Here is a 14,930-nt window from a genome sequence, read left to right on the forward strand (position 1 = left end):
TAAATACCCCACATGAACATCTCAATAGATCAGAAACAAAGTTGTCCACTCTTGCCACATCTACCTATTCAAGATGCCTGTAGTCCCAGCTACTCTGGAGGCTAAGGTGGGAGGATTGCTTGAGCCTGGGAGGCAGAGGTCACAGTGAGCCGTGATCATGCCGGTGCACCCTAGCCTGGGTGACAAAAGTGAGTATGCCCAACTAATTTTTGTATTGTAGAGACAGGGTTTCACCACGTTGGCCAGGCTGGTCTTGAACTCCTGACCTCAAGTGATCTGCCCACCTCAGCCTCCCAAAGTGCTGAGATTACAGGCGTGAACCACCGCACTGCACCCAGCCCACACTTATTCAAATAAATTTTAAAAGCAGATTTAAACTAGGGCATAAATGGTACAGAGAGGTTAATATGCATCTACAATTCTATGCTAATTTTCTCATCATTTTTGACTTTGCTTCTTGGCCAATGTCAGCCCAAAATGGCCAGTATTAACCTTTCTAGAAAACCGGCTAAATAATATTCAGTTGATGGAGGTAATTATCTTAAGTGCAATGAGCCAGGCACAAACAGGCAAATATCACATGTTCTCACTTATATGTGGGAGCTAAAAAACAATTTTTTTTTTTGAAACAGGGTCTAGCTCTGTTGCCCAGGCTGGAGTGCAGTGGCATGATCATCACAGCTCACTGCAACCTCCACCTCTCGGGCTCAAGCGATCCTCCCACCTCAGCCTCCTGAGTAGCTGGGGCTACAGGCATATGCCACCATGCCTGGTTAATTTTCGTATTTTTGGTAGAGATGGGGTTTTGCCATGTTGCCCAGGCTGGTCTTGAACTCCTGGGCTCAAGTGATCACCTGCTTCAGCCTCCCAAACTGCTGAGATTACAGGCGTGAGCCACCGCACCTGGCTGGAAGCTAAAAAATTTGATCACATGGAGGTAGAGAGTGGAAAAACAGATAACAGAGACTGGCAAGGGTGAATGGGGGCAGGAGGGAAGATGAAGAGAAGTGGGTTAAAAGGTACAAACATACAGGCCTGGTGAGGTGGCTCACACCTGTAATCCCAGCACTTTGGGAGGCTGAGATGGGCAGATCACCTGAGGTCAGGAGTTCGAGACCAGCCTGGACAACATGGCAAAACCCCGTCTCTCCTGAAAACACACACACACACATACAAAGCCAGGCATGGTGGCATGTGCCCGTAATCCCAGCTACTTATGGAGCCTGAGGCACAAGAATCACTTGAACTTGGGAGGAGGAGGTTGCAGTGAGCTGAAATCACACCACTGCACTCCAGCCTGGGTGACAGAGGGAGACTCCATCTCAAAAAAAAAGGGAAAGAAAAAGGTACAAACATACAGTAAGATAGGAGGAACAAATTCAATGCTTGATAGCTGAGCAGGGTGATGATACTTAATAAAAACGTACTGTACTCCCATGATGGATACTTTAAATACCGACTTGATCACTGTGCCTTATACATGTCACAAAACTTCTCATGTACCCCATACATTTGTACAAATCAAAAAAATACTTGGTCACATTATAGAAATTTCACTGGTTAATGAGAGTACATGGGGTCATCTAAAGTAAAACAATTTTTTGCTTTGTTTTGTTGCTTGGTTTGCTTTGCATTTTCATACCAGCTTAATTACATAAATATACATGGTGCTTATAAAATGTAATGGATTGAAGGGGAGCACAGTTAAACTCACTGTAATTTTTGTGGGGATTTTAGATTGTAGGAGTTTGATAGCTTGTGTGTGTGTGTGTGTGTGTGTGTATATATATATATATATATATATATTTTTTTTTTTTTTTTTTTTTGAGATGGAGTCTCACTCTGTCACCCAGGCTGGAGTGCAGTGGCGCGATCTTGGCTCACTGCAAGCTCCGCCTCCCAGGCTCACACCATTCTCCTGCCTCACCCTCCCCAGCAGCTGGGACTACAGGTGCACGCCGCCAAGCCCAGCTAATTTTTTTGTATTTTTAGTAGAGACAGGGGTTTCACCGTGTTAGCCAGGATGGTCTCAATCTCCTGACCTTGTGATCCGCCCACCTCGGCTTCCCAAAGTGCTGGGATTACAGGCGTGAGCCACCACGCCCGGCCAGAATTTTTTTTTTATGTATTGGGATGGGGTCTCACTATGTTTTCCAGGTTGGTCTCGAACTCCTGAGCTCAAGTGATCCACCCACCTCAGCCTCCCAAAGTGCTAGGATTACAGGCATGAGCCACTGCGCCCAGCCCAAATCTCAGATTCTTATTCTATAAAATGAAGAATTACAGAGAATTTCTAAGGTGTCTTGTGGAAAGAAGACCTTTGCAAAAGTAGGCCAGCTAAGCTTTTTGAGCATTTCCTGAATGGTAGCCACTAATTCTACAGTGGGGAATGGAGTGAGAGTCTGAGCCACCAAGAGATGAAGTGTCCCCCAGCAGAGGTAATGGCCAAACATAATGACATCCCAAATAAGGGATTTTAGCTACTCTCCAAGGCCCAGAGGCTAGAAAAAGGGAGAAGATTCTCTTTTTCTAATTAATTAACCAGCTATATTAGATATATTATTGGGAGTTGACTATGATTCTGAGTTTTAGTCATGTGTTAGGAAGGAGGTATTATATTTTGTCTTGATGAGTAAATTTAAATATATGCACGCCAAACGGTAAATTTCACCTGAGGTGTTTGTGTTTGGTACACTGATCCAGGTGTGCCAGCTGGCATTATGCAGTAGACACCTAGGTAAAAACATTTACTGTTCCCCAATTATGGCACCCACATCTCTCAGCTGCCTTTCAGCTAGGCAGGGCATGTGACTGGCTTTGGCCAGTCATCAGCCAGGAGGCTGAAGTGGGAGAATTGCTTGAGCCTGGGAGATCAAGGCTGCAATCCGTGGTGAGTAGAAATGATTGTGTCAAAGTCCAGACTAAACATACAAAAAGGTTGTGAGTTCTCTGCACTCTATTCTTCAGCGGTACAGTGGAGGCCCTCTTTTTTCTCCTGTTGCAGCCACAAGATGTTGGGGCCTGAGTTCTTCAGTGGCTGTGTGGTGCAAACCTCCCACTGACTCTCAGTGGACATAAAACATAAGAAATAAACATAGTTGTATTAATACATTGAGATTTTGGAGTTCTATGTTACTGCATCATAGCCCAACTCCTCTTGAGCAAATGTAGCTGCACCTGTCACTGGGGTGGAGATCAGATCCCTAGAGTCAGTCACCTTTGGAGGTGGACCATGGCTTAGAGAAAACAAGTTTCTTCATGCATGGATGCTTAAAGTATAATGAGAATGGAGATGGGGTTATAGAGCATTACCTCTGGTTTCATGTCAATCATGGCTAGTTACTCCTTGGGCAATTTGTTGGAATGGTTCTGTGAGAAAATAAGCAAAATTCCTCAAGCATTTTTTAAGTCTATGGGAATGATTGATGTGCACTATGTCTACTACTGAGGCCTAGTCACAGATGTAATTATGATCATTACTATAGGGCACATCTTCTGGAATAACAAGTCAATTGTAAACAAAAGTATACATGGTGCCAAGTGTGGAGGCTTGTGCCTAGAATTCCAGCAACTCAGGAGGCTGAGGCAGGAGGATGGCTTGAGGCCAGGAGTTGGAGACCAGCTTGGGCAACATAATGAGGTCTCATCTCTACAAAAAGTAAAAAAAAAAAAAAAAAATTTGCCAGGCATGATGGTTTATATCTATATAGAAAGAAACCTGGCAGCTGACCACTGTGGCTCACACCTGTAATCCCAGCACTTTAGGAGACTGAAACAGGAGAACTGCTTGAGTCCGGGAGTTTGAGACAAGCCTGGGCAACATAGTGAGGCTCCATCTCTATAAAGAATAAAAATTTAGCCTGGTGTGGTGGCACACACCTGTAGTCCCAACTACTCAGGTGGCTGAGGTGGGAGGATTGCTTGAGCCTGGGAGATCAAGGCTGCAATAGCCATGATTGTGCCACTGCACTCAGCTTGGGTGACAGAGTGAGACCCTATCTTAGAATAAAAAAATAAAAAATAAAGCCCTTTTCTTTATAAATTACCCAGTCTCAGGTATAGAAACAAATTAAGACAGTGGATTAATGCCCCAGCCTCCAACCTGCAGTAGAACAATTCTGAGATGCCTTCCACACAGTTTCTCAGAATACTCAGAGCAATTGAGCTCCCATTGTCCACTGTGGTCATCTACTCATTAATCTACCTTTTTTTTTTTTTTTTTTTTTTTTTTTTTTTGAGACAGGGTCTCCCTCTGTCACCTAAGCCAGAGTGTAGTGGTGTGAGTTCAGCTCACTAGAGCCTTGATCTCCCAGGCTCAAGCGACCCCTCCAGCTCAGCCTCCTCAGTAGCTGAGGTACTACAGGTATTACAGTGACTACAGGTACTACAGTGACTACAGGTACACACCATGACACCTGGCTAAGTCTTGTTTATTTTTGTAGAGACAGGGTCTTGCTATCTTGCTAGGACTGGTCTTGAACTCGTGGGCTCAATCAATCCTCCCACCTTGGCCTCCCAAAGTGCTGGGATTACAGGTGTGAGGCACTGTGCCCAGTTCTTTCTTAACCTTTCTATCTTCTCTATCTCATTTTTGCCTCCCCAACATGTGCTTCCTGGGATCACCTCACAAACCACTTGGACTCAAGGCTTTGTCTCAGGATCTCTATTATTCAAGGTTCTCCAAAGACACAGACCTGTAGGATATATATATGTGTGTATATATAGGATATATATTGGCTCATGTGATTGTGGAGACCAGCAGGTCCAAAATCTGCAGGGCCAATGTCCCGGTCCAAAGGTTGTCAGGCAGAAAGAGCTGATGTGCCAGTTGAAAGGCCGTTGGGCAGGAGAATTCTCTCTTCCTTGGGGAAGGTCAGCATTTTGCTTTATTTCTGCCTTCAACTGATTAGATGAGGCCCAGCCACATCGTAGACGGCAATCAGCTTTACTCAATATACCAATTTAAATGTTAATCTCATCTAAAAACACCCTCACAGAAACACTCAGAATACTATTTGACCAAATATCTGGGCATCCCATGGTCCAGTAAAGTTGACACATAAAATTAACCCTCACAGACACCAAGTGTAGTTCATCATTTTGGAAAATATTCAACTTATAGCAAGAATGGAAACCTCTAAGTAGAGTATTTTATGTGAACCATTCAACCTCAGGAATCATACATTTTGCTCACTGATCCCTTGTTCACATTCTAGTGTATAAAACTCTGGTCCCCATTAAGGAGACACTCCAGTCCTCAGGGAAAATCAGACCTGGCACTGCCGTCCATGAGTATGAGACGGGAAGAGCTGTGGTCCAGGATGGAACAGAAGTCATACTGCACATACCAGGTGTTCAGTAAATGCCCCGATCTTCAGGTGCACGTTGTCTCTCTCTCTCTCTCTCTCTGGAGTAGACACTTACTTCAACTAACGGGAGGCTGGCCAGTTGTTTCACCACCTATCCTACTTTTCCCAGCTCTTGTGTGGTTCCCAAAGCCCCCAGCAGTCGCCAAAACGGGGGCCCCAACTGCTGTCGCTGTCCCTGGTGCTGACTAAACCCTAACGCCTCTGCGTTGCGGCCTTGGGGCCATTGGTGGTGCCGAGTTATTCTTTTATTTTCTTTCTGTTCTTTTTTTTTCTTCTCGTTGCTGCCCTTGGTGCTGCCCAATTATTCTTTTCTTTTCTTCTCCTCTCCCTCTCTCTCTTTTCTTTCTCTCTCTTTCTTTTTCTCTTTTTCTTTCTTTCTTTCCTCAAGAAAATGCTGCAGATTGAGAGAGTGATTTTGAAGCATAGACTAGACTTCGAGGATGAACATGACATTTTGGCTCTCTGTGTATCCCCATTCACACTGAAGAATCAACAACACTTCCTTGCTGATCAATAGTCCCAGAACTGGTGGCACAGCCAGGACCGACGCTGATGCTTACCTCCCCTTCTCCTGCAGCAGAGACGCTCCCGTCCTTGTGGCCCAGGGAAGTGCCAGGGGTCCCTGGGAAGGCAGGAGATGGGGAAGGGGCAGGGTGAGCGAAGAGGAGCAGGCTGCGTCTGCACGCGGGCTGGGAAGCGGGGCTTCCGGGCCGCAGGGTCGCGGGGACGGGTGTGATGCAATCGCGCCACAGCCGCTGCGTCAAGGGGCGGCTCCGGGATGCGGGCACTGCGGTAGAGCCGGTTCCGCCCCCGCCGCCCGCCGCCCGCCGCCCGCCGCCCGCCTCCGCTGCTAACCCCGCGGACAACCGCCGGGCCGACCACCCAGAGCCACCGGAGCCCCCTGACACCCGCCCCGAGGCACCGGTAACCCGCGGCACCCGCCCCGGTGCGTGCCATGAAGTCGGCGGCGAGCTCGCGCGGGGGCGGTGGGGGCGGCCGCGGGGGCGGCGGCTGGGGCGGCTGGGGCGGGGGCCGAGGCGGCGGCGGCGGCGGCGGCGGCGCGGGCAAGGGCGGCGGGGGCGACGGCGGCGGCCAGGGGGGCAAGGGCGGCTTCGGGGCGAGGGCGCGCGGCTTCGGCGGGGGCGGCCGGGGCCGGGGGCGCGGCGGCGGCGGCGGCGACGGCAAGGATCGCGGCGGCGGTGGACAGCGGCGGGGCGGCGTGGCCAAGAGCAAGAGCCGCCGCAGGAAGGGCGCCATGGTGGTGTCGGTGGAGCCGCACCGGCACGAGGGCGTCTTCATCTACCGCGGGGCGGAGGACGCGCTGGTCACGCTGAACATGGTGCCGGGCCAGTCTGTGTACGGCGAGAGGCGCGTCACGGTGACCGAGGGCGGCGTGAAGCAGGAGTACCGCACGTGGAACCCGTTCCGCTCCAAGCTGGCCGCGGCCATCCTGGGCGGGGTGGACCAGATCCACATCAAGCCCAAGTCCAAGGTGCTGTACCTGGGCGCCGCGTCGGGCACCACCGTCTCCCATGTCTCCGACATCATTGGCCCAGACGGCCTGGTCTACGCCGTCGAGTTCTCCCACCGCGCCGGCCGCGATCTGGTCAACGTGGCCAAGAAGCGCACCAACATCATTCCGGTCCTGGAGGACGCGCGGCACCCGCTCAAGTACCGCATGCTCATCGGGATGGTGGACGTGATCTTCGCCGACGTGGCCCAGCCGGACCAGTCCCGCATCGTGGCCCTGAACGCCCACACCTTCCTGCGCAATGGGGGCCACTTTCTCATCTCCATCAAGGCCAACTGCATCGACTCCACCGCATCCGCCGAGGCTGTGTTTGCTTCTGAGGTGAGGAAGTTGCAGCAGGAGAACTTGAAGCCTCAAGAGCAGCTGACCCTGGAGCCCTATGAGCGGGACCACGCTGTGGTGGTTGGGGTCTACCGGCCTCTTCCCAAGAGCAGCAGCAAGTAGCACCCAGCTCAGGCTCGCCTGCCGTCTCCCCAAGCCTGCGTTGTGTTTGCTATTATTTTCTATGTGTTTTCTTTGTGAGTGTTTTGTTTTGTTGTTTTTCTATTAAACTGCATAAAGAAACGGCACCTATCTGTATGGTGATGCCAGGCTAGGTTTTGCTGCAGTAACAATCAACCCCCAAATCCCAGTGGCCGGCTGGTATAAGGGGCCCATCCAGCAGTAGCCTGGGAGCTGTGCTCATTCTAATCACTCAGGTCTCCAACTCCCCAGGGCCCCATTTTCACACATGCTCCCCCCATCCCTAGGGCAGAGGAAAGAGAGCTGGGGAATTGCTAATAAAAGCTTTTAAATGTCCCCTTGGAACTGATGGGGCACTTCTGCTCACATTTGGCCAAGTCACATGACCAAGCCTGACTGGGGAAAAACACTGAATATTGGTGGACAATAATATAGTCAAACACACCAATCATCTGACTCACAGCCAAAGTCTTAACCAGAATAGGTTTTTAGTATTTTACTCTTCAACTAAGCCCTTTTGCATTCACTGTTAAAGTGAATAATAAATAAATGTTAAATTTATTCCTCACACCAGCCCTGAGATGGCTTTGTTAGCACTTGCATATTACATGTGAAGCAACAGGGCTTCTGAAGGTAAACTATTTGCCCAAACGTACATAGCCAGTAAGGAGGTAGAACTTAAATGCCAGTCTTCGGGGCTCTAAATCCATTGCTGTTTCCTCAGCACCAGGGGGATCTTGTCTCTGGTCCCCAACCCCTATGGCATGTGCACAGGGACACAGTTAGAGCAGGGCCCTGTGACCTTATTGTGTTCTTTCGCCCTCCCCTGTCCCCCCTGGGCTACCCCTTTGTTTGGTTTCACAATAGCAAAACAAGATAGGGGGCAGATGTGGGTCTAGCTAGCAGACTGTCTCCACTACAGGGCATAACATACCCAAAGTGGTATCACCAAGTGTCTGCAGAACAGGCAGAAAAATTACTCCCAGAAAGTATCTGTCTTTGCAAGGCATGTCCTGCAGTTCCCAAGATGCTGGTCTCAGTACCTCGCAGTCTCTCTCCAAAGCAGCCCAAAGGGAAGGGAGAGTGGGTAATCCGAGGAAAGCTGAGAATGCCCCAAAGGCCCAGTAAATCCCTCCAAGCCAGACTTTTCATTCATGCATGCATGCATACACACTCCCAACTGCCACAAAGACCCACATCAACATTGAGTCTTTGAATGATTGCTCACTAGTGTATCATTTGGAGGGTGGATTTGCCTTTCTAAAGATGTGCTTGGGCAGCAATTGTGGTTAGTCTGCTTTTTCTGAGGGCATACTTCCTGAACAACAACAAAGGATAAATCAGACTTTTTATTTTTGTTTTATTTTATTTATTTTATTTGAGACAGGTCTTGCTCTGTCGCCAAGGCTGGAATGCAGTGGCACAATCATGGCTCACTGCAGCCTTGAACTCCTAGGCTTAAGTGATCTTCCTGCCTCAGCCTACCACACCTGGCTAATTTAAAAAAAAAAAAATGTTTGTGGAGAAACAGTGTCTCGCTTTGTTGCCGAGGCTGGTCTTGAACTCCTTGCTTCAAGAAATCCTCCTGCCTCAGACTCCCACACTGGGATTAGAGGCGTGAGCTATGGCACCTGGTCCAAATCAGACTTTTGAAAAGGCTGCCACTCTTTCACCACTCCCCCATCCTACCCCACCCCAAAATTCAGAAAGGGAATTACAGTTCAGATGTATCAGCAACACTGACTCAGGAAGAAGAGAGTGAATGGGGTACATGTCTATTTCCATAAACAATGGAAATCTTCATTACAACCCTGCAAAGCCAGGATCACTTTTCCTATTTAGCATATGAGAACACTGCAGTTCAGAGATGAAAGTGCCTGGTTTAAGATCCCCCAGAAAGGCTCACAGCCAGAAATCACAGCCTTGTTAGTCTGACTCCAAAATCTATGTCATTTTCACTGAAGTCTGTGCTGGTTCTGTTGCCTTGAAAAGCCCTCTCTCCAATCCTAGGCTAATTTATTAGTTGCTGTGATGAAGCCCTGAGGCTGGGGTGGACTCCCTGGGAACAGGAACTGTTTCCTCACTAGGGGAAGTCAGAAGCAGCTGGGCACTCAGGAGGGAGGGGCTCTGCAGCAGCTGAGGCCCATGACCCAGCCCCTCCTCAGAGCCAGATGGGCTCCATAAAGGAGCTCTTGATTGCTCCTTAAAGGTTTTTCCCCCCAGCATGGCGGATGAAGCAGGGGAAACTCTACCTCCTTTCTTGGCATGGGAACTCCCATTCCCTGCCCCTCCTGCCCCAGGTGAAATTTACAGTCATGTCTGAAGCTTCTCAAAGAGGGAACCATTCATGAGGAAATGGCAACAAAACAATCTCCTGAAGAATTTCCCTGCATTGCAGACGAGTTCCTGAGCCAATGGAATGACATGGTGAGTACCAGGAAAAATATAGGAATAAGGGCCAAGGGAATACAGGAAGGGAGCTGGAACCTGCTTTTAGAGGATGCGGCAGGGAAAAGAATGGGACTATAGTCTGGGCACAGTGGCTGAGGCCTGTGATCCCAGCACTTTGGGAAGCCGAGGCACGTGGATCACTTGAGTCCTTGAGTCGAGACTAGCCTGGTCAACATATGAAACCCCATCTCTACTAAAAATATAAAAAATAGCTGGTGGCGGGCACCTGTAATCCTAACTTCTTGGGAGGCTGAGGCAGAAGAATCGTTTGAACCTGGGAGGTGGAGGTTCCAGTGAGCTGAGATCATGTCACTGAGAGACTCTGTCTAAAAAAAAAAAAAAAAATTATCGGACTATAACTCCAGTGGGCCCTGGGTCCCAAAAAACCTAGAAGTAGCAGTGACCCTGGTTAACAGACCTGCTCAGAGCCAGGAATGCTTCAGTGACTATCAGCTTGGGTTCCAAGAAGCCTTTACATTTGGGTCTCTAGGTATATTAGTCTTCTCAGGCTGTTGTAACAAAATACTACATGCTAGGTGGCTTAAACAACAGATACTCATTTTCTCACTATTCTGGATGGAGGCTAGAAGTCCAATATCAAGGTGCTGGAGAATTCAGTTTCTGGTGAGGACTCTCTTCCTGGCTTGTAATCGGCCACCTTCTTGCTGTGTCATATATATGGCCTTTCCTCTGTTCACACACAGTGAGAAAGAGAGAGCTCTTTGGTGTTTCTTCCCGTGTTTAGAAGGATACCAATCCTGCTGGATTAGGATCCTACTCTTAGGACCTCTTTTAACCTTAATTACCTCCTTAGGGCCCTATCCCCAAATATAGTAACATTGGGGATTGGGGCTTCAATTTGTGAATTTTCTGGGACGCAATTCGGTGCATAACCCTAGGGTTAGATGAGAATGTTCAGCTAAAATGACTGTCTTACTGGATTGTGAGCTTTGGCTGAGGAGACCAATGTTTAATGTGAAAATACCTGCCAACAGCCTGGCACTAAGTGCTCTGCCTGTTTTTTTTTTCTCCCCCCTCTTATTGTCAATAGAGAATAATAAGGTAGCTGAGAATTAAGTTTAAGACCGGGCGTGGTGGCTCACGCCTGTAATCCTACAACTTTGGGAGGCTGAAATGGGCAGATTGTCTGCGCTCAGGAGTTCGAGACCAGCCTAGGCAACACGATAAAACCCCATCTCTACCAAAATAGAAAAGAAATTAACTGGGCATGGCGGCATGCACCTGTAGTCCCAGCTACTTGGGAGGCTGAGGCAGGAGAATTGCTTGAACCTAGGAGGCAGAGGTTGCAATGAGCCGAGAATGCACCACTGCACTCTAGCCTGGGCGACAGAGTGAGACTCCGTCTCTAAAAAAAAAAAAAAGTTTAAAATGGGCCCAGCGCAGTGTTCAGGCCTGTAATCCCAGCACTTAGGGAGGCTGAGGCAGGAGAATCGCTGGAACCCAGGAAAGTGGAGGTTGCAGTGAGCTGTGATCACACCACTGCACTCCAGCCTGGGCAACAGAGCGAGACACTGTTGAGGTTGCAGTGAGTTGTGATCACACCACTGCACTCCAGCCTGGGCAACAGAGCGAGACACTGTCTCAAAATAAATAAATAAATAAATAAATAAAAGTTTACATAAATGCCAGGGGTTGGCTTGGAGTCGAGGGGGTGGGGAACACACTTAGCAAGTCTTCTGAGGGGACTGCCCTGTGCTGGGAGCTGGGGGGAGCTTGCCACTGAGTTTCAGAGTCAGCGGCTCCATCCTGGGCCACAGGAGAGGACTCAATCCAAGCATCAGTGAGTGCCTGGCTGCAGTCACCTCTGCAGCAGAGGCAGCGAGGGTGGAGGCTGGTGCTCAAAGGCCAGGCAAGAGGGGCCATGTGTCCACGGCGTCAGCAGAAGCCTCAGAGAACAGGTGGAATAGAACTCCCATCCACCAGCACCATGATGTCTGCCAGCTTCTCCCTCGCTCAGATGCCTCCTGAGGTGAAGGGAAAAAGAATGGGGCAGGAGAAGATCTGAGGGAATGAAGCTTTATCCAAAAGAGGCTGTTTTAAATGGGAAGAAACCATGTTCCATTAATTAGCACTTTCCCCTGCCAACCCTACATTAAGCAAGATGTTCTGGCTCATCTGAGCTATGGTGAGCACTACATTGGATACTGCTACTCTAATATTTATCAAGCACTTATCATGTCCCAGGCAGAAAACTCAGTATTTCTTTGATCTTTAGAAGTACGACTTTTTTTTTTTTTTTTTGAGACAGGGATTTCGCTCTGTCACCCAGGCTGGAGTGGAGTGGCACAATCTCAGTTCACCGCAACCTCCTCCTCCCAGGTTCAAGTGATTCTCCTGCCTCAGCCTCCCAAGTAGCTGGGACTACAGGCACCCACCACCATCCCCAACTAATTTTTGTATTTTTTTAGTAGAGACAGGGTTTCACCATGTTGGCCAGGCTGGTCTCGAACTCCTGACCTAAAGAGATCCACCCACCTTAGCCTTCCAAACTGCTGGGATTACAGACATGAGCCACCGTGCCCGGCCTCATGATTTTTAAATTAATAACAAAAACAAACATTCCAGAAAGTGCCGACACTAACATTCCACTTAATGAATTGCTGCAAAATGAACACTGGTGTCAGAGCTGCCCCTAGCATTTGTGTGGCGGGGAGCAAGAGCATTTGTAAGGACCCTGGCCCATGGCTTCCCCTTTCTCTTCCCACTCCTGGTTCCCACCCCTGGAGGGGCCTCATGCACACTGCTGTAGATACTCAGCCCTCCAGTCCAGGATCCGTACCCAGGCCCTTCAAACAGCCTCCTTGAAGCCACTCCTTGGGACTAGAGTTGCAAGCTGGGAGCAGGGTCTCTCTGGGGGACCAGCCTGGGGAGGAGGACGGGAATGGGGCTCGCATTGTTCAGGCAGAGTTCTGAGTGCCTGATGCATAATCCAGAAGGTGAGAGATGTGGCTTCTGGGGGGCATGGCACTTGGTCCCTATGGACTCCTTGCCTCACAGGACAAGGAACAGAGAGAGGAAGGCCAGAGTGCAGTCTTTCTTTCTTTCTTTTCTTTTTTTTTTTTTTTTTTGAGACGGAGTTTCGCTCTTGTTGCCCAGGCTGGAGTGCCATGGCATGATCTCGGCTCACCGCAACCTTCACCTCCCAGGTTCAAGAGATTCTCCTGCCTCAGCCTCCCTAGTAGTTGGGATTACAGGCATGTGCCACCACACCTGGCTAATTTTGTATTTTTAGCGGAGACGGGGTTTCTCCATGTTGGTCAGGCTGGTCTCGAACTCCCGACCTCAGGTGATCCACCCGCCTCGGCCTCCCAAAGTGCTGGAATTACAGGCATGACCCACCGTGCCTGGCCAGAGTGCAGTCTTTTAAAGTGCAGGAGGCCAGCTACGGTGGCTCATGCCTGTAATCCCAGCACTTTGGGAGACAGAGGTGGGCAGATCGCCTGAGCTCAGGAGTTCATGACCACTCTGGGCAACATGGCAAAACCCCATCTCTACTAAAATACAAAAAATTAGCTGGGCATGGTGGTGTGTGCCTGTAGTCCCAGCTACTGGGGAGGCTGAGGCATGAGAATCCCTTGAGCCTGGGAGGTGGAGGTTGCAGTGAGCCGAGATTGTGCCACTGCACTCTGGCTTGGGCTACACAGTGAGACTCTGTCTCAAAAGAAAAAAAAAAAAAGTGCTGGGCCTAGAACAGGGGCCCAGTTGCCAATGACTAAGAGTGTCCCCTTTGCCTGTCCACCCATCCAGTCTCAGCATTCCTCTATGAAGATGCAAAGTCTACCCCTTCCCAGGAGTCCTTCCAGGCCCATCGACTCACAGGAAGCTCCTTCTGACATTACAGCTCTTGGTTAGTATTCTTGATGAAGACACTGCATGCGGGGTGCTTCCATGCACCTTCTTTCACTGAATCCGCACGCACAGCACCCCCAGGAGGCAAGTGTTATCATCCCTGTATCACTGATGAGGAAACTGAGGCTCAGAATTCTAGGTGATGTCAGTCAGTCAAGGTAGTGTAGCTGGAGGGTGGGAGAGCTGAAATTTCTGGAGCAGAATTGCATCTCTGGTCTAAGTCAGTGAAATTACAATCAGATGCTCTAGGGAAAGGCCTGGCATTGGTATTTTTATAAGCTCCCCACGTGATTCTAAGGTACAGCCAGGACTGAGGTCCACTATTGAAAATGCTGTATCATTTTTGTCATCAGCTGGGAAAGGCAGATTTAGGATGGCATTTTGAATAACTGGAAGACAACAGCTGAGCATTTCTGCGGTGCCTGCTGGTACTTGGGGCCTCTTTGACAACAGAGGATGCTCCCAGAGATTCCACCAAGGCCAATGATTGAAGTCAGGGCCTGAAAACAAAGTTCTTGCTACTCCTGTTCTTTGGTCACCTGACTGCACACTGCATGCTGAGGATGTTTGTTAGGGAGAGAGCTGAGCTGACAGGCAACAGAGGCGCCAGTGAAGCCAGGAGCTCAAAATGCAAGTATTAAGTCTGCAGTCACTGTCATAGTATAAGCAAGAGACTGAAATAGAGAAAGCACTGATTGCCCGTTCCATTTTCCCCCGTGGAATGGCGCACCCGGCAAGGGCCAAGTCGATCAGCCCAGTCAGGGTTGTCTCAGTATTGAAGGAGCCCCCAACAAAAGACTCTGGCAGTTTCTTGGGCCCTGAGGTGAGGAGGGTGAGGAGGAAGGGGTAGGAGCAGAGAAGTACTGAGTTAGTGGGGAACAGCATCTTCAGGCTTTTGCCCTCTTGATGGCCTATGCCCAAGGCCTCGGATAGTGGGACCCAGAAACGAAGATGCAGAGCATGAGCAGGGGAGGGGACTGAGTCCTTGACTGCAACTCCCTTCGGAGACTGCAGTGCACCAGGGTCCTCCTGAGGACTGCCAGGGAAAGCCTTTGGTCCGGCCTAAAAACATCACACATAGGTGCTGGCCAGGAGCCGGAGCCCTTGGGGTTTACCTTCTACAGACTGTAAGTACAGGCTCCCAGTACTTCAGTTGGTTTTTTTGGTCTCTTGAGCAAAAGCATTTTATGAACTTCTCTCTAAATCTTGCCTTCGCACTTCTCACTTATTTCTCATGTTTGCCTCTT

The 14,930-nt window shown here is 49.5% G+C and overlaps 1 protein-coding gene across 1 annotated transcript; it reads left to right on the top strand.

Moving 5' to 3' along the window:
• The first annotated feature begins 4,277 nt into the window (after positions 1-4,277).
• On the top strand, positions 4,278-7,469 carry FBLL1 (fibrillarin like 1). Its single transcript, XM_034960924.3, has one exon. It carries the CDS (start codon positions 6,325-6,327, stop codon positions 7,342-7,344), a length of 1,020 nt encoding a protein of 339 aa, XP_034816815.1. The 5' UTR covers positions 4,278-6,324; the 3' UTR covers positions 7,345-7,469.
• Positions 7,470-14,930: the final 7,461 nt, after the last annotated feature.

The sequence above is a fragment of the Pan paniscus genome, chromosome 4 (genome assembly GCF_029289425.2).
Source record: "Pan paniscus chromosome 4, NHGRI_mPanPan1-v2.0_pri, whole genome shotgun sequence".
Lineage (NCBI taxonomy): Eukaryota > Metazoa > Chordata > Mammalia > Primates > Hominidae > Pan > Pan paniscus.